Below are 19,520 nucleotides of genomic sequence, written 5' to 3' on the forward strand. Positions count from 1 at the left end.
AGGGAATGGCTTAACAGCTTAACACCAGCTGGAATGTCAGCACAGAGCATTGACTTTCTGAGTGTGAGCTGCTTCCTTCAAAGCACCAGCTATGCTCACCTCATGCAGGGCAGTGCTGAGGTGAAGGATTTAATGCCTGCTTCCTGCTTTCCTCTCACACACAACTTGTCACTCCGTGTGCTGGAAATGATTTGGAGCACAGATTTTAAGAGAGCTCATTTGCCTCTGCAAATGTGGCAGCTGTGATGTGGATGCCCAAGACCTCTCCCTTCCCTCCCAGAAGCTCAGATCCCATCTGTAATTGGATCATTCTTATCTGTACCACAGGATCCTTACGGCAGCAAATGCTGAGATCAGCCACCAAGCAGCAGCAGCCCAGATTTATAGGGCTGTCTGCACTGAAGCAGATCTTAACCTGAGATTTGCAGATGTTGGTGCAAAGAACTTTTCCTTGTCTTATTTGCTGCCCTACTGTAACATTTAGCAGAACCTCATCATGTCACTGCTGCTGGTCTCCCTGCCTGCCTATACTTTGCTGTTTGTGTACTGCCTATAGCAAGGAATGGCCCCAGTTCCATGAAGGAGCTGTGCCAGCAGCTCACTAAGGGTGAGGGAGAGCAGCAGGGCTTGAAGGGAGCAACCTGTGTGTGGAGTGGGGTTTTCTGGGTTGCTGGGATCTCTGGTCAGCATCTGAGAGCTGGCTGCCAGGCTGGGCCCCAGGAGCTGAGGGCAGGCTGTAGCAAACAGTGCTCCCAGCCTGTGCACCTGCTTCCTACTTGTTTTAAAGCTGTTCTGCCGCCTTTCTGCTGTGCCCTTCTACTCCTGGAGGTGTTCCTCCAGAACATTTCCAGAACAGAACACCTCCAGAACAGAAGGGGCAGCCCTTCTGCTGCTGACCTTGTCAAGCATCAGGATAACAGAGCAAGATAAGCACTGTCTCAAGCATTTGGAAGAGGGCCTTGCTGTTTCGTGCTGTGACTGGGTACCAGTATGTTATGGCAGGTGTCCTTCATCTCAGCCACTCGCTAGCACACGAGGCCCCGCTCCTCGGTGAGAAGCACAGCAGCGCGTCCCCTCTCACAGCGCCGCGAGGAGCCCCTCCACCCGCAGCCTTGGGTCAGGGCTCGGCTGGGCAGATTCGTCTCCGCGCTCAGGGCGGCGGGTGCCCCCCTCAGGCCGCTCTGCGCACCGCCGCCAGCCCCGCGCAGCCGCGCCGCGAGGGCGGGAGGGGGCCGGCAGCCGGCGGAGCCGCCCGGCCGGGCAGGGCTGCGTGGGGCCGGGCCGGACGGAGAGGAGCGGGGGATGCGGGGCCCGGGCGCAGCATGCTGTGGGGAGTCGGGCTGGCGGCGCCTCGCTCCTGCGTGGCGGACTTGAGCCGCAACCGCAGCCTATCGCTGGGCTGGTGCGCGGGGCCCGAGGAGCCGCCGCCCGCGCTCTATGGGGGCGAGCTGGTCGCCTTCCCGCTGGCGGGCGCGGGGGCGGGCGGCACCATGGCGGCGCTGGGCTCCGACTCGTGGTGGAAGAAGACGCTGTACCTGACGGGCGGCGCGCTGCTGGCCGCCGCCGCCTACCTGCTCCACGAGCTGCTGGCCATCCGGTGAGCGGGATGCGGGATGGGGTGCCTCGGCGCCCCGTTCTGCCCCGCAGCCATTTTGCGTCGCCCGGCGCAGGGGCGCGGTGCGTCCTGGGGACCCGGCGTCCCGCCTCGGGGCCGGGCACCGCGGGGAAGCGACGAGCGGGGGCATCGGGCGGCGGCGCCGTGCCCTCTGCGGAGATGGCGGGCGGCGGCTGCCCCGGTGGGGGGGAGCGCGAACGGGGGCCGAGGGCCGCGCGGAGGACGGGCGGCGGAGCAGCTTGGAGCGGGGCTGAGGGGCGGTGAGCCGGCTGGTGCCGGGATGGAACAAAGCCCGGCCCGAACACGGTGGAAATGGCCGGTGGCTGCTCCGGGGCGGCTGGAGCGGCGCTCACCTGTACGGGAAGGTGGCGAGGCCCGCGTGCGGTCCGCAGCCCTGCGGCGGGACGGGACCGCGGGGCCTGGGCCTCATCGCTGCTCCTCTTACGGGCGGCCGTGGCAGCTTCCCGCGGTACCCAGCGTGCGAGAAGTCGGGCTGCCGCAGCAACGACGGTGCGTTATAGCGGCCCTCGGTCTGACGAATAAAATATTGCGGTCATACGTGAAGGGAGGATGCGTGTTTGGCCTCCGCTGGGATTTTTCCTTTGTGTGTTTATAACGCTGATTTATGATGCATCCTTTTTTTTTTTTTTCCCCTTCTTAATTTGTTCCGTTTTCTGTCAGGAAAGAGCAGGAGATTGATTCAAAAGATGCTATCATACTGCATCAGTTTTCAAGGCCCAACAATGGCGTTCCAAGTCTGTCACCTTTCTGTCTGAAAATGGAAACGTACCTAAGAATGGCTGACCTACCCTACCAGGTACATCCTTACTGTTCTCCTTTACGCCACAGCTCACTGTAGTTGCTTGAAATAGGCATCCCTCCAATCTTTCACATGCAGAGAGATGTAAATATATATGTACAGCTGTCTGGGTAGGTGACAGCTCTTTTGTCTCTGGTGAAATTTGGTGTATAATCTTTAAAGTTACCACTTGAATGTGGTTGATCTAGAACAGCTCTAGGTTTAATTGGTAAAGCAAAGCGAATGTTGGAAGTTAACTTGTCTGGAAATGCTAGGAGAATAGCTTGCAGTTCATTGAATAATACTGTAAAACTGAAGGACAGTGTTACATGATCTTTGAAGTTGTCCATCCTGAAGAGAACGAGGTGAAGTGGCTGCAGCTTCCTGTTTTCCAGAGGGTTTCACCCTGGTGCTCTCCTGGGAAGATGTGTCTCTCTTCTGCTTTGCCTGGTGTCACCCCATGTGGCCTCCCCTCCCACGTGGGAAAACAGGGTTGCTCTGCAGGCCTGTTCAGCTGCGAGGCTTTGAGTTGGGTGCGTGCTGTCTGGTGGTGTCACCAAGCAGGTTGTGCAGAAAACAAAATCTTTGAGACCTTGGATGGATCTTTCTGCTGTTTGTATAAAGCATTGAAGTCACTGCAGATGTCGTATTTGTTGTTACTGTTGTACTGAGAATCTTAGGTGGAAGAAGTCTCTTTTCCCCCAAGTTATTTAAGTCTGGGCTCTTACTTCGCCTCAAATGCTCTGAGCTGTGGCTGAGTCGCATGCTCACCTTGGTTGGGTTCTAGTCACTTTTTTCTGCTGCACATCCAGGTATTATGAAGAATGTTTTGATTGCATCTGGTCTTTTGCAGAGGACAAAAAATGTTTGAGAACTTGATTCTGTATTTGTGATTGATATTCATCCACATTTGTATGTGATTAAGCTCCTTTCTTTTGGATGTGAAAGAAAGTCTATTTAGTACATTGGGCTTAAGCATTTAAAAGCATACATTTTAATGTTTACTATATTAAGATTTAATGGAACTTGAACAAGATACTTCAGAGCATTTAGCAGGGAACTGGACTGGATGGCCTCTGGAGGTCCCTTCTGACCTCTGCCTTCTATGGTTCGGTGAGAACAGGCTGAGGGATGCAGCCGGAGACATACTGTGGGTCATCACCTTCCTGGGCAAGGGCTGCTTAGAAGGGGGAGAGTAAAGCTGAGCTGTGTTTTCAAAATGTTTTATGCTTTTCTTCATAAAGCTCGTGTTACAGGAGCCCATGGTGGGTGTTTATGGAAGCCTTTTGGTTGTTCCTTTATTTCATTATGACTATTAAGATTTGGCTATTTCCATAATCTAACGAGTGTTTGTGCAGCAGCACTGTGCTGTTTTCATACCAGGTCTGTGAAGATGGCAGAGATGGCAGTCTCTATGAGAAGAAACATGAGGAAAAGTAAAGCATAAGCTACAGTAATTGAAAATGTAGAGCCTAATTTCTTCTGAAGAGTACTATAAAATTACCCCAGAAGAGCCCTGTGCTGTGTGGTTTATAATTTCCTCTATAAATGAGGTTCTCAGGAGCTTTGTAGCCTGCAGTTCGGGTTAAAGTACTATGAGGCATGAGGGTGTTTTTTTTTAATGACACTACCATAGCCTTTCTGCTTTGCAGCTGGACCAGTTTTCAAGTGGAAAATTGGTAAATATTTGATGGCAATTAGTAGCAGCCGTAAGAATACTGAGGTTTCAAGCCTGAAAATATCCACTTGAGAACAGCAGATACAGGAACTGTAGAACTGAAATTTTCCCAAGATAAAGGTTTTTTTAGGTCATTGAAAAACATTTCCTGATTTGTTTGATAAACTATATGCAATGAAACATGAAAATCCTGCAGCAGTTTTTCGGTTGTTTTTTTTGGGTTTACCCAAATCGACTCTCCTGAAAGAACTTCACCCATCATTTGCATTTTTAAAAATTGTGATATTAATGCAGCGTTAACACAATATTTTACACGACGTATTTATGCGCATGTATGTGGATGAATAATAAGAATCTGCTTTGATTGGGTTGCAAATGACACAGACTGCAGTAACTGTGTGTAGTAAGCTCATCTTCAGCTGCTTCTGCAGAACATCAGTATTTGTGCGCAGGAAGCTAAATTGTACTGAAGGTGCCATGGACTTCATGCTCTCTATTTGGTTTCAGGTGTTGGGCAGTTTTGGTGTTTCTCCTGTTGATCAGAGCAGTCACCTGCACGTGCAGGCAATGTGGATTCTTCTGCTTTGTTCATCTAGGTTTGGATGCAGTAGATCAGAGGTTGCATAAGGTTTTGTTTTCTCAGCAGTGTTACCCATTCCTTCTGTTTTGATCTGAAAGGGTTGAGCTTCTGGGAGTGGCCACACATGGGCAGTGGTTGCACACTCATGTTTTAAGCAATAACCTGGAGGATGTGCATTCAGGCTAAGCTGGAGCCACTGGTGCATGGTGACCCTCTCTATCTTCAGTGAAAAAATATATTATTACTGCTGTACAAGTGTTACATGGAGGAGATGTGCCCATGTTCAGCAGCTGGCTAGTGCTGTGCTGGACAGCAGGGCTGTGCCCTCATAGATCCAATTGGAAGTGTGTCTGATGATACAGGAGATTTCTAAGTTACAAAGTTGCTGAAGGGCACCTAAAGAGAGATTTTTCTCCTGCCTGGTGAGGGAATAATATGTCTTTGAACTGTGGGCTCTTGATTGTGTTTTACCCTCAGAGACAGTACAGCTATCTGATACAGGCAGTGAATTTGGATGTCCTGCCCCTGGAGGCATTCAAGGCCAGGTTGGATGGGGCCCTGGACAGCCTGATCTGCTGGGTAGCAGCCCTACCCGTGGCAGGGGACTTGGAACTCAATGATTTTTAGGATCACTTCCAGCTAAGCCGTTCTATGATTCTGTGAATAAGCATTTATGATGTACTTCTAACACAAAAAGTGCTGCTCTGTGTGAGAGCCAAATTAAGGCATGATTCCTGTGATTAAAAACTTGTTTAGAATGATGGACCCAATCTTCCGAGAGATCTGAGTGTCCCCATCCCCTTAAATAACCCAGGTCCTTAAATAATATTAAATTACATGGCATCTAATATAAAAATATGCAACGCATTGCAGGACCTGGAAATAATCATTTGGGGTTTTTCGTATTGCACAGAGCTGTTGCTCCAGTTGAATAGCTGCAGTTATCCTGGCGTGTTAATTAAGAAATAATGTTGCTTTTAAAAACATGGAAAGTTATATAAAAAAGCTTTATTCTTATTGAAATGGAATCTGAAGGGCCTTTTTTTTTTTTTTTTTTTTTTTTGTCTGTATGTTTGTTTGTTTACTTGCTTTTTTTTTTTCTTAGAACTATTTTGATGGAAAACTTTCCCCTCAAGGAAAAATGCCCTGGATTGAATACAATCACAAAAAAGTGTCTGGCACTGAGTTCATTATTGACTTTTTGGAAGAGAAACTTGGAGTGAATTTAAATAAAAATCTTGGTCCACGAGAAAGAGCTGTTTCCAGAGCAGTGACAAAGATGGTGGAGGAGCATTTCTATTGGTAAGCTTGCATTAAAATCCTAGCTGTGTTCTGCTGTCAGACCTGTACTGTATGTCTAGGAGTGAATACTTATTTGGTCTTGGATACCCAACTATTAATTTCACAGCTTTTTTCACTGTGGAAAATTGCTGCTTCTTTCTGCTTGTGCTGGAATGAGTCAGGAGTAACTCCCTCAAGAGCTGCAGTGATGTGTGGGCAAGGTAAGGAGTTGGCGTTGCAGAAAGGAACAGCAGTGGGCTGTCTGTCTGTCCTTTTCCTATGACCTCCATGCAGAAGCAGCCTTGCTAATGAGGAGCAAAATCCAACGTGGCTGAAAAGATTGGAGGTGTCAGAGGGGAAACAAACAAAATCCAGCGTATGAAGTGAGTCTGAAATGTTATGGATATCCTTACTGGTTTTAATTATCTGTATGTGTGATTGCAGTATGGATTACTGCCTCGTTACTCCTGTTAGTAAGTATTGTTGGCATTAGTGCCAGTTGATAAGATGCTGTACTAGTTGTGGTACCCCAAGAAGATCAAAAATGGATGTGATGGAAAACCTAAATACGGCTTTGCTGATACTTCATGCATTTTACTGATACCTTTGAATACAGAGTCTATGATTTTTATTTTTTATTCTTCCTGTTCCCCCACCCCAACTTTTCAATCCTTTTTTTTCTTTCCTGATCCATAGAAGTAGCAGGTGAACATGGCATTTTGGGTATGGCATTGGATACCTTGGCAGGCATAAGGCTTTTTCCCAATGCTTTCTCGCATGCATTTCTTGCATGCAATTTGAAGTTGTTGTTGTACTGAGCCTTGCATTCAGACATAACTTTTTTTTTCCTCTAGAAAAACTGTGTGATACAACTAGAATGCATTTACCTTTCTTCCTTTCATCTTCTTATTGAAGATCAGCAGCAACATGTGCAGGCATAGTATTTTGAATCATTTGTAACATTTCCTGGGAACAGTTGTAGCATTCAGTAGTTTAAATGATATGATTTAAGAATGTAATCCTTAGCTTCCCAAAAGTATGACTTTCACTAGTGAGACCTATCTGCAGTGTCTTCTCAGAAATCTGACTGCAGCTCTCAAACTGCAGTAGTCTGCAAGTGTGATTTCTTCATTTTGTTCCTTTTTTTCTCCCATACCTGTAGCTGCCAGAGGGAAGATGTGGCCTTTAGATCCCTTAATGCTCCATCTCCTTACCTAAGTGTATTGATTGTTTCATGGTCCACAGGCTTAACTGCTTTTAATGTAACATTACCGATGACAAACTTGCACAGCTCTTGTGTTTCTGAATTATAAATTGCTCTTTCCTTGGTGAAGCCATTGGCTGTCCATCCATGTTCCCACTGAGCTCATTCAGCCCTGCTGGGCACAAAATAGGAGAGCATGGGACACAGGTACTGCAGATTCAGGTGTTGAGCTGGGGCACTGAAGTAGATGGACAAAGCAATAAGTAGGGAAAAAAATAGGCACGTGCCTCATTGTGTATCCCTCTTTCCTTTTCTCTTCAGTCATGCAGATGAGTTTCCCAAGGGCAAATGTTTTTTTACTGCAGAATAGAAAGACCCAGCTTTAAGTTTTGTTGTATGTCCTTGCTGTGAGAGGGATGCTGTGCTGTTGAGAGCACACTGTGCTGGTTCTCTGTACCAGGCCTGAGCCAGAGCTATGAGGTTTCACGCTGCTGTAATTCCTGAATAACAGCTCTGACCATCCTGTAGTTAACCAGGATAAAGTCAGGCAATAGCTGTGCAGAGCTTCACACTGGTGTTGAGCCTTCCCATTTCCCACCAGGAGCAGAGGGTCTATTTGTGATGTCCTCAAGTCCCCTGGGGGGGAACTTGTCACAGTCATGGCCTTTCTGCAGAAAATTTATAAAATCAAGCCTATCCAGTGATATAAAATGTGATTAATACAGCCTCATTGCCAGCAGCGTGCAAAGTAATTTCATCATAAATAAGTAATGCTGTATTACATCAATTGAATGTACAAGCAAAGAACATCCTGTGGATTAGCTCTGTGGATGCAGCTAATCTGGGTGGGTGCTCAGCATCCTCCTGAAATGTTTAGCCTCTGCTGAACTGATTGCTTATCTTTGGCTGCAGTTCTGATTGCTTAATACCCCTTAAAGGTGGAAACTGCTGCTCTGGCTGGAGCTGAGAGCAAGGTAGGACTGTTGTGAACCCCTGCCCTAGGCTGCGGTGTCCGGCAGAAAGCCAGTGAGTGATTGAACATGCCTATTTTAGAGCTGGGATTAGAGCTTGTCTCCGAGATGCATAAGACTGGTGCTGGAGCTTCTGTCCCTGGAGGAAGCTATGATTGTCAGGCTTTTGCTATGTTTAAATCAGCAAAAGAAAAAAAAACGTTTTAGCCTAGGTGGGGGTGAGGTTGAGTCAGTAGGGAAGAAATGGGAGAGCAGGCTGGTTCTGTGCTTCAGGGACTAGGCCTGAGGTCCTGGCTGTGTGCAGGCCTGTGTCATCTCCCCACGGCTTGTCCTGGGTCACCTCCATTGTCTGCAGTGACTGCCAGGGGCTCTTGAAAACCATTTAAAGGCATTACATTGGTTTTCCTTATTGTCAAACACAAGTGATTTGTCAATATATACGCACAAATACATTCATTTCTTACTTTGTCTTTAAGAAGACAGTGTAAACATCACTAATGTATTGCATGTTTGAAGGACAGGAGGAGCATGGTGTGATAATGCTGACTGACAGATATTTAAACTTGCCATGTATTAAACAATACATGTTTAACATCAAGCCAATTATAAAAGTGACATCTCTCCTGCTATTGAGGATGATGATGCTTGAATACCACTGGTGGCTTAAAAGCCATTCTCTCTGAGAAGTTGCACAGCAGATAAGGTAATATTTGTGGAAGGAATTTATTAGAATCCTTTTCTGTATCAAGAAATTCCACTCTGCATAAGATTTAGATGAGCAAAATAGCTTCCAGTTTGCATCCTTTTAAGTACCCCCCTCCCCCTCCTTTTTTTTTTTTTTTTTTTTGCCTCTTGAATTACTAGAGGGATAATCAAGCAAGCTGTTCCTGATGAGTCATTTTCTCTATCTCTTCTGATTTATGTATTGAGGCCAGAGCTGCTGTTACGTGTATACTTCAGATTTGCTTCACCCCTGTAGCATTTCTTTAATGCATTATGGTTTTATGTATACTCTTAAGAATTCACATATATTCTGGCACAAATGGAGGTGCTAATATTTCCCAAAATGACATAAAATAATAATGTCATCACATACGTTCTGAACTACAGTTAGTTTTTATAGTTAGTATTTATAATTATGCTGAATTAGGTTATATAGACAACATGATTTCTGGCTTTTCTTAATTTTTTGTTATTTTTATAATACTCTGCTAATGTACTCTAAGCAGAAGAATGATGGTTGGAATTAAGCGCAGAGGAGCATGTTTTGGTGAAAAGCACAGATTAAATTAATCCTTGACTATAATTATTTTAACAATGTGCTTGTAAAGCTAGTTTTAAAAAGATGTTTAGCTGTCCTTCTAAACAGGACTCTACCTTTTTTTTTGTTTTTGCATGCTCAGAAGCCTAGCGTTTTGGGCATAAACTGAGTGGTTTTCTGTTTAGCTGTCTTTGTTGCTCACGTAAATTTGAGATTTGGGACATGCAACAACTTCACTCAGAGTGACAGGCACACATCCAAGATTGGGCTTTATGGTGTAGCCGAGGCAGGGTTACCTAAACCTGGTCCTGTTTGTTAACTCTTACCTGGCCTCAGTCTCTTCCAGACTTTCTCCCCCAGAGCAAGTAAGTGAACGTTATGGAAATGTAGTTTTGTTTCACAGCACAGGCTAATTAGTTTTGTGGGAACCCTTATTTGTGCTGTCTCATGGAATTAAAGTTGTCCCAGGCATGGTTGATGGCTTGGTGCGATGCCAGCTCACTGGTGGAGTCAGAGTGAATAATAGTCATAGCAGGTCTGGAGGGTCTGCTGGTCGTGTGTGACTGGGATGGTTTTTCAAAAATGCTCCAGCAGTCTCCTTTCTGCTTCCTCGCTTTGTCTTGCCTTGTTTTTCTCGCTGCCCCTCTATGGTGACTCCCATTGTGCTAAAGCAATTACAGTAGTGCTGCAGAATGGCCAGAAGCTGATGAGATCCATGCTGGGGGATGAGGGTCTTCATAGTGACATGCACAGCTGTGCCATTAAAGAGCAGGTTCTTGCCATTTACTCGAGTAAATAGTATGAATAATAGCTGGCGCACACAGATAATAGTTGTAATTATTTCCTGTGGTTCGCATCCAGACCAAATTCCTTCTTCAATGCTGTGTTTGTCCAAGGGACTTTGTCCTCAAAAGTTGGTGGTTTTGATATTTCAGTACCCTCTGCTTGCTGGCTTTGTGGTCTGCTTTCCTTTTGGTGCTCCTTTCTAAAGCCGGTTTCGAACTGTTTCAAACTCTGCAGAAACTGGCCCAAAAACTTTAGTTGGTTCATCCAGTTTGAGTGCTGTTTGAACTAGATTGTGCAACATCTCCATTGAAAACATCAGTGAGATGCTGCTGTCACAATAATACAGTACAGGATGTCTTTTGGAGAAACTTAGTGAGAATAAAAGAAGTCCAAAACAATGCAGGTGCATTTCTGTTCTTTATTGTTGTGTAGTTGCACTGAAACCTGCACGGGCCTCACTGTTGTTGAATATAATGAAGGCAATCTGAGCAGAAGACATTGTCCTGCAGGGGACAGTTTTGAAGGGAATTAAAATGCCTTTTATCCTCTCAGAGAGTACATTTGAGTTTTAAGTGGCATTTTTTCAGCTGTTATGCCAAATACGTTCTTTTTACCTGGTATTACTAGTAATTCGAATAAGGAGTGTATGGAAATGTAAAGATTAGAGCATTTTCACGGTGTTAAAGTAGTTGCTCATTGATGGTAATTCTAAATTCAGCTTCTGGTCATGGTATACTGGAATTTGAGAAATTGTATGTGTGAAAAAATATGCAGGAGGTCTCTTTTTTTCCTTCTTATATTGAATTAGTTGATCCATATAAGCATAAAGAGAAGTGTGATTTGAAATATGGGCAAAGATAAAACTTAAGTCAAGTTACGAATTAAAAAAACTAATTTCCAGCCATAGTGGAAATGGAAGCATTTAATTATGAAACACCATTCAATATTTTACATACATGCATTTGCGACTTTTGATATTACAACTTCCTGAAGGGAGGCTGTGATGAAAATGGGTCTGGCCTCTTCTCCCAGGCAAATAGTAGGACCCGAGGAAATGGCCAGAAGTTGTACCAGAGGAGGTTTAGGTTGAACATTAGGAGAAACTTTTTCTCTCAGAGGGTGGTCGGGCACTGGAATGCCTGCCCAGGGAGGTGGTGGAGTCGCCGTCCCTGGCAGTGTTCAAGAGGTGTCTGGATGAGGAGCTGCGAGATGTGGTTTAGTAGCTTGTGGTACTAATAGGAATGGGAGGGTGGTTGGACTAGATGATCTTGCAGGTCGTTTCCAACCTTGTGATTCTATGATTCTATGATTCCAGCTTTTCTGTCAAGCTTCATGAGTCTATAGAATCACCAAGGGTGGAAAAGACCTACAGGATCATCCAGTCTAACTGCCCTCCTATCACCAGTAGTTCTCACTAAACCATGTCCCTCGGCGCAACGTCTAAACATATTCTGGACACCTCCAGGGTCAGTGACTCCACTACTTCCCTGTGCAGCCCAGCACCTGACCCCTCTTTTGGAAAAGTGGTATTTCCTAACATCCAGACTGAATTTCCCCTGGCGGAAGCTCAAGTCCTCATGAACATTTTTTTCATACAGTTCACAGTGTGTAAGCCTACTTCTACATTTGTCAGTTTGGAAATATGTAATGGAACATGGCTATACATTCCAATGTTTCTTAGACCCTTGCCTTCTTGCATTTGTCACGTCTACTTAAAGATGTCTTCAGCTCTTCTTCCAGTATTCCTTGAGCCAGTGACAGAAGCTGTATGGTCTCTCCTTTCTTCAGAATGCCTTATGTCAGAAGGTGCTACATATCAGAAAAGTTAATGTTGCAACAGCAACAAATGACCTTTGCCTACAGTATTAGTAAAGAATGAAAAATATTATATAGCTGGTAAGACAAATTTTGATGAAAAGATCTTTTGAAATAATACTGAAATAATGAAGTTGAAATCCAGCCTGAAATACAGTGGAAGCCTTCAGAAAGGTATCTTGTGTAAGATCAACATCTTCATTAAGGGAAAGAAAATTCAGATGAGAGCTAATCTGATAGGTACCACCTCTGCAGCTTTCTTTTTTTTTTTTCTTGTAAAGATTATGTCATGGTTAATCTATGAAGAGAGCGGAGATCTTTTTGAAGAATCACTGCTGCAATATTTATGTTGATGCAAAGTACTGCTGGAACTTAGCCAAGCAGTAATAGAGTGCAAGGAGAACAGGCTGGTGGGAAAGGCTGCTTTCTCCATTTTCCTCTGTTTTCCCTAGCTCTGTGCTCTCTGGGCATTGCACTGTTATAACGTGGTGTTTGCATCCTTGTAGGACTCTAGCTTATTGCCAATGGGTGGAAAACCTTCACGAGACGCAAAAGATGATTTCAGTTTACGGCCCCCTCAGTGATTTGCTGAAGTGGATTCTGTGCCATCTGACCAAAGGGATCGTGAAGCGGGAGATGTACGGTCACGGAATTGGCCGTTTCTCTGAGGAGGAGATGTACACACTGATGGAGAAGGACATGAGGACTCTAGCAAGTCTCCTGGGTAATGTACCACAAACCACACACCTTCTCCTTGTGCCTTGGTGTGAAATGGCTGTATGTCAGCCTGGTCACAGCCACAAATAATCTCACTGCTGTCAGGTGGCGTTCACACTGCTGCTGTTCCCTGGTGCCACCTTTGCTCTTGGGGGGATGGGTTTCTTTCCTCACTTTTTGTTACCAGACTGCCTTGCTAGGAGGGTAGATGGGTTGCTTCTCTGGGCACTGATTTGTATCTAGAGGAGCAGAATGTGGCCTTTTGAAAGTCCTTAGCAAATGCTACTTTCAGCTGGATGTTGCTGCATTTGGTTGGTGTTAGAAGCTTCATTTAAAGCTGGTAGGAGATGGGTCTGTGTTATCAAAATGGATGGTTTTAGGCTTGCTGGCTGTTGTGGGTGGACAGTGCAGAGATTGTCTTAAGGTTGACCTCCCTCAGCCAGAACCGTGCAAGCCTCATTTCTGTAGTGTAGCTCAGGCTGAAGTCTGAACTAAAACTGTCTGCACTGTGCTTTTCACTTCCAGTCTGCTGAGAGCTAACTGTACTATGCTTTTGTGTAAAAATATGTATTTTGAGGAATTCATCTGCATATTATCCCTTACTTTGAACTTGTCCCTTCCTTGGTCCAGAATCCAAGAGGTGGTGTTGATGTGGTTTGTTGTTCCCTGTTATGATCCTTTCAGTGGTGGTTGGGCAAGAGGGGTCCTCCCTGTCCTGTCCTGGCTTCTGCACTCATCCTGTGCTCAGGAAAGAGTACAGAACATGTGCTTGAACTGTGGGATGGACAGGAGGAGAAAAGGTAGCCAAGTAGAGGGCAAAAACTGAGTGCTTACTAAGCAGTAGAGGAATGTGAGATGTTTTTGTTCTTTCAGGGTGTTTGGGAAAGAAAAAAAAATGCAAAGGACCTAGAGGGAGCTGTACAAGTTTTCTGAAATGCAGGGAGCTGCTGGGTTGGCAGCAAAGTGAAAAAAGAGTTACAGTCATGGGCAGTAGGTGAGGGGGAGATTTGTTGGCACTTCTTTCTCTGTTGGCTCTTTCTCATGATTTTGTTATTTAAGATTGTTTAAGGTTGTTTAAGAAAAATCGTAGATTTTCTTTTGAAGAAGCACTATTTTTGGAGGCCAAGAGGTCAGAAGATTTCGGAAGGAGAAGATACAGCAACTTTCATTAGTTATTGGGTGGCAGGTGTTCATCACCATCAAAATCTGTTCACAGTTTGTCCAGTTTCATATTGGAGGATGCATGCTCTCAACCTTCAGGCAGGTGTTCCTTCTAGTCCTTCCTGCCTGCCCTGAGCTGCCTATGCCATCTGCTGTGGAGATAAATGCTGTGATCAAACCATTTATTTCACTTGTATTTGCTTGGAGAAATGGCTGGAAATCCTCAGGCCTCTCTTTAAGATTCATTTTTCATTGGTTGGAAATAATTCTTCTGTTCTCTGGATAGACCTCCTCCCTGCTCCTGCACCTCCATATGCGTTTTCACAGTATGTGTTGCTTGTGGTGGCAAAAAATGTGAAGGGCAGTCACAGAGCTGGCAAACTGGGCCACATCTGCTTTTTTTACTGTGTGGTGCACATTACCAGCAGGGGTTTTATTGATTATTGATGAGAAGGTTGTGCCTCATGTGTTTTAAAAAGCCTTGATGGGCACCTGCTGTGTTATGGTTACTTTACTACATTACTAGCTGAATATTGTACATTTCATTCTTATCTTCCTTTCTGAAATGAATGTTGTATTAGTCACTGTCTTACTACGTTTGCCACCGTGATTATTGGTGTGTTTCCCTGCTCTTTGGTAATTGCCCTGACTTGCCATTAACACCAGCTTGTCAAGGCTTTCTCCAGCTGTTTGTGGCTGGGTCTACGTACCCTTGGCCTTGGGTCATATTCTGAGCTGGGGACAGGAGGTGAGTGACAGACACTGTATGGGGCAACCTGGTCTAGAGGGAGGCATCCCTGCTTATAGCAGAGGGTTGGAACTAGAAAGGTCCCTTCTACATCAAACCATTCTGTGATTCTATGACTTGCAGCCTGACTGGAGGCTCTCCTCATTCGCAGAGTTGATTTGCAACCTGCTGTTACTCTAGTGCAGTTGCTTCCCAGAGTAACATTGTTATGGATTGAGAGTCAGACCCAGCTGAGCAGTCCTAAATTTATAGTGTTGTCAGGTGAAATGGGATTTTACACAGCGTATTACTGTGGTTTGGGGACTTGTTTTTGAGCTGTGTTTGAGATCAATGACTGCAGAACAACACATAAATACAGAAAGTACCCAACATTTACCCAGTACATAGTCATCAGAGAATAGATTGGTGCAGTTCTGAAAGAGCTGGGGAGAGTTAACTCCATTTCTGTATCACATTTGACATGCTGTGGGAAGTTATTATTCGTTATTTCTCTGTATTGCATTGCTACATCGTGGTGCAGATGGATAACAGTCTTCATTGTGTTGTATTTTAGAATTTGCTGCATTTTACTGCTGGACAGTTTTTCTAAGCTCATTTAATAACCCTAACATTTAATAACCTGCTGAATTACAGGCAGCTTCTGGCATAACGGGAAAAATGTCCTGGGGAGATGGGGTAACTGGATTTGGAGAATTCAATTACATATAACACTTCACAGGGTTTATAGCACTTTGGGCAGAGGCAGGGACAACGCAGCCATCTAAGCTGACCTCTGAAATGCTACATGATTCACTTGCTCTGTTTTCTTTCTTTGCTCCAAGTCTAATGCCCGTGCTGGGGAAGCAGGTAATACTGCATGTTTTCTTGTGAATGATGTCTTTAAAGATGATATTCTTCTCTGTCTTTATCTTGTAGAGGGGAGGGGGACATGTCCCCATTAAAATACCTTGCTGTTTTGTTTACAGGTGACAAAAAGTACATTATGGGACCAAACCTTTCCACTGTTGATGCCACAGTTTTTGGTCATCTGGCACAGGCCATGTGGACACTACCAGGGACTAGACCAGAGAGACTAATCAAAGGTAATCAAAGGTTTAAAGTGACCTATGACAAAAAAAACAAAACCAAACCAAACTTTTGGTGGCTTTTGCTGTGTTTAAGTGTGGAACATTTTGTAGGATTTTCATAGGATTGCAGGAGTACTTCAGCTATCTCATTAGCTGTTCTCATGTTTATAGCATTTCTATTCCGTGATTACTTTTTTTTTTGTGAAGTTCTTGTTTGTTTTCACTTTAGTGTTTTGAATGGTAGTTGTTTCCATTCCTGTGTTTGATCTTTTCCCTGTTTGACATAGCAAAGGCTGAGTGCTTATAAGGGATGAATGCTGAGTAAAGTATTAGAAGCTGTGAGCCAAATTCTGCTGAGCTAAATAGTTTCATTGACAGTAGAACTGCAAATACTGTTGTCTCACTGAAATTTAAGCTTTTGCTGTTATTAAGGACTCTGGACAAGGAGAAGAATCCAGTCTGGCTTTGGAGTAAAATGAATTAGAAACCAATGTACCATATCTCCTTCCTCTCATCTGCAAATTTTGTTATTCCTCGTGGAGAGGTATTGGCACATGAAAGTCTGGTGGAAGATCTTGGCATCACTTTATAGAATAAACATAGTGTGAAAAATGGAAAGAATGAGGAGGAAAAGGGTGTGAAATAGCTGTAAAAGCAATGAATCTGATCCATAGACCTACTCTGCATAAGAGGTAGCTGCAGAGGCAATTTGGATTTTCTCATTATTAAAGCTTTGATTTGAGGAAAAAATCCCGGTCATCAAGGGTTTGTGACTCGAGGGTCATAAATAGTCTGCACAGTAAAACCCTTGATGTCTGAAGAGTCACAGATAAAATTCTGAAGGGTCGATTGGTTTCAAGAAAATGTATGATGATTGTTGAAACACTTTGTGTCTGACAAAAATGAACAGAAGGTGATAGATGCAAGTACAGGAGCAGTATGGATGATGCTCCGTACCTATCAGCTGTTCATGCTGAGTGCAGGTTTCATGTACATGTTCATTTTCCACTTCATATGCTGTTATTTCTTTGTTGTTTGAAGTTTTTTAGTAGTTTCTTCTCCCTAAGCACACGTGTATGTATCTACACATGGCCTAACACACCCGTGTGGGCTACAAATGCTAGAGGTAAATCAGAAAGAAAAACAAACCCATAAATTTATCTTGCAGGCAATGCTGCCATCTGGTGGTGCGGATACAAAACATCCAAATTCACAGTATTTTAACGAGTGAGCCGTGCACATAGGGTTGAGTTCAGTCCTGTCTTTATAAACTACAGCAAATAAGCAAGAGTTTTGCTAGAACAACTTGCAGTATTAATATCTTGTCTTGCTTTATTTCTGTTGAGGTTAAATTTGAGATGGTTATTTCACTACATGCATATATGTTCCTTTCAGCATAGCCTTTCTCATTGTACGTAGGTTAATAGTATCTGTATTAAGTTATGTGAGAATTATAAACAGCCACCGGGAGGGTTGACTGGATCTTGCCGTTTTGAGACAAGGCTCTGATGCCTCTTTGGAAGGAACCTGCATAAATTGTTTCCAAACAATGCCAAATCAGCTGATAAGTTAAAGTTTTATTGACTGAATGTACTTACTGGAATGTGTTGTGGTGTGTTTCAGGTGAACTCATTAATCTTGCTATGTATTGTGAAAGAATAAGGAGGAAATTCTGGCCAGAATGGCACCACGATGACGATAACACTCTGTATGAATCTGAGGAAAGCAGTGACACAAGCAAGACTCACTCCCCCTTGCAGGACTTCAGTTTTTATTCAAGGACAGAAACATTTGATGAGGAAGGGAACAGTATTTCTCATACTCCTGACACAGATTACACTGGACACTCCCTTTTTGATTCAGATGTGGACATGGATGACTACAGAGATCACGAACAATGCAAATGATGCGTACAAGCATCTCTTGTTTTGCAGACAAGCTGTTTCTTGGGATCAGTTGGATTTATTTTCTGCTCCAGGTTGGGAGAAGGTTGGTACCACCTCCAGGAGAACATTGCGCTTGACTTGGCTGTCACTTGCTACCTGGACTATCTCAACCTTATTTCATTTTGTGTAATTGTTCAGGTGGAACCAAGGTAAACAGTTACTTAAAACACACCATGGGCAGACTAGAGATCCATATGACAACAGAAACTTTCAATCTACATTCTTGCTTCCATTGAAAAACAGTTGAGTGGGAGAAACCTCCAGGAGGGGGAGCATTTGGAAGCTGGTTTCTGTTGATATCTTTGCAGGAATGGGCCAAGGACAAAAGTAGAAAAGGCGTATACAGATATTAAAAGAACCTCATCTCCCTCCTATAAATTGGAGCGAGACAAGGCGTTACTGTCACACCTTTCTCATGTGGAAGAAAATTATTGATGCTGATTTGGTGCAGTTTCAGGAAAGTTTTCATAGCTTTCTGCAGTCTGGGTGATCACAGAATGTCTGCAGGAATGAACTGCCCCTGGTTCTTTCAGAGACAGACAAGGAAGGCAGTAGGAAAATGTGTTCCTACAAAAAGAAACATTTTAGCATTTCTTGTTCTTTGCAGAAGGTTGAAATCACCTTCTAGAATATTTTTATTCAAATGAAGAATGTCAGTTTTAATGTATAATCACCCACATGCTAATCTGGAAAGTGTGTTGGCCAAAGCCTGGCTTCAGGCCTTTAAATTTCTTCTGTGTTTTTGAATTATTAGATGTTTGTATTTCCTGCCACCAGCTGCTACTGATGTAGAGAAATGGGATTCATTACTGAAAGCCTGGAGCATCTCGGCAGTGGGTGCTTTTTGTTCTTTATGCAAAGACACATCAGACCTTTAAAGTTTGCAAAGGAACTTGAAGTGTTTTTAGGTGTGAGATGCTCTGTAAATAAAAGATGTTATCCTGCAATCATATGCTTTAGAGCTGGCTGGGATGGTGGGCATTTGCTGGCTTATAATGCACAGTTCCTAAAGGCAGTGTGTGGAAGCAAGTTGTGAGACTACAGTGGCATCACCACGTATTCTGTGAGGATTTGCAAGAGTTGAAATAGTGACTGGGGTTGATCATAAGGCCTCTTTGATGGCATACTTGTGAATCTGGAGAACCAAAGCAAGAATAGCTGCACAGGTGCTGATGTGCTCTGGTGTCGGTGTGAAGATAAGAATGGATCCATGGGGTTGGCCCACCTGTTTGAAGTTAAGCATCTACACCTGTGTTGCTTGGTAGTGAGTGGTTGATTTTAATGAGAGAAAGCATATGGAAATTACAGATGATCCTGGTCTTTGTAGAAGTGTATAAAATCAATTTTTGTCTGTATAAGTTGGTGGTAGCCTGTTGAAATTAGTTTAATCAGGACTTTTTCATTGAGTTACATTTCCATGAATCACAACCTCTCAGCAGAAATTTTGTCGTATGTTGATTCTGAGAATCAGGCAGGACTCAACTACTTGATGATGTTAGTTGCTGATGGTCCTAGTAGTCTGGAGCTTGAACTAACTTCAGCTTTCAAAGAACATGTCCCTTTTCTGCGCTATAGAGTGTCTTTGAAAGGAAGAAGCTTGTTGCAGAGAACACCCAGCTAGCTGTGGCTCTGCAAGCAGAGGGGACAAAGCTGCAGTGAATTCCTATGTCTCTTCCATGTCTGAGAGCTACTGTGGTGAGAGCAGGCAGTTTGGTCTGAGGTGAGCACTAACTTGCATCTGGTTCCTAAATTCCCAACACTTTTGCTTGAAGCTGTGCTCCAGCCTCTATAATCATGGGCAAATCTCTATTGTCATGTTTGCAAAAAGAAAATGAACCAAAACTGAGGAGGGGGAAGGTATGATCCAGTTACCTGGGACCCTTCTTAGGAA

At 44.1% G+C, this 19,520-nt stretch overlaps 1 protein-coding gene across 1 annotated transcript; it reads left to right on the forward strand.

The window, feature by feature from the left end:
* Positions 1-1,322: 1,322 nt before the first annotated feature.
* On the forward strand, positions 1,323-17,590 carry FAXC (failed axon connections homolog, metaxin like GST domain containing; the record flags this gene model as incomplete). The annotated part of the gene is made up of 6 exons (XM_079532628.1): positions 1,323-1,597; positions 2,297-2,432; positions 5,778-5,974; positions 12,497-12,714; positions 15,582-15,698; positions 17,307-17,590. 6 exons carry the CDS (start codon positions 1,323-1,325, stop codon positions 17,588-17,590), a joined length of 1,227 nt encoding a protein of 408 aa, XP_079388754.1.
* Between the last annotated feature and the right edge of the window lie 1,930 nt (positions 17,591-19,520).

Source organism: Tetrao urogallus (genome assembly GCF_951394365.1).
Source record: "Tetrao urogallus genome assembly, chromosome: 2".
Taxonomy (NCBI): domain Eukaryota; kingdom Metazoa; phylum Chordata; class Aves; order Galliformes; family Phasianidae; genus Tetrao; species Tetrao urogallus.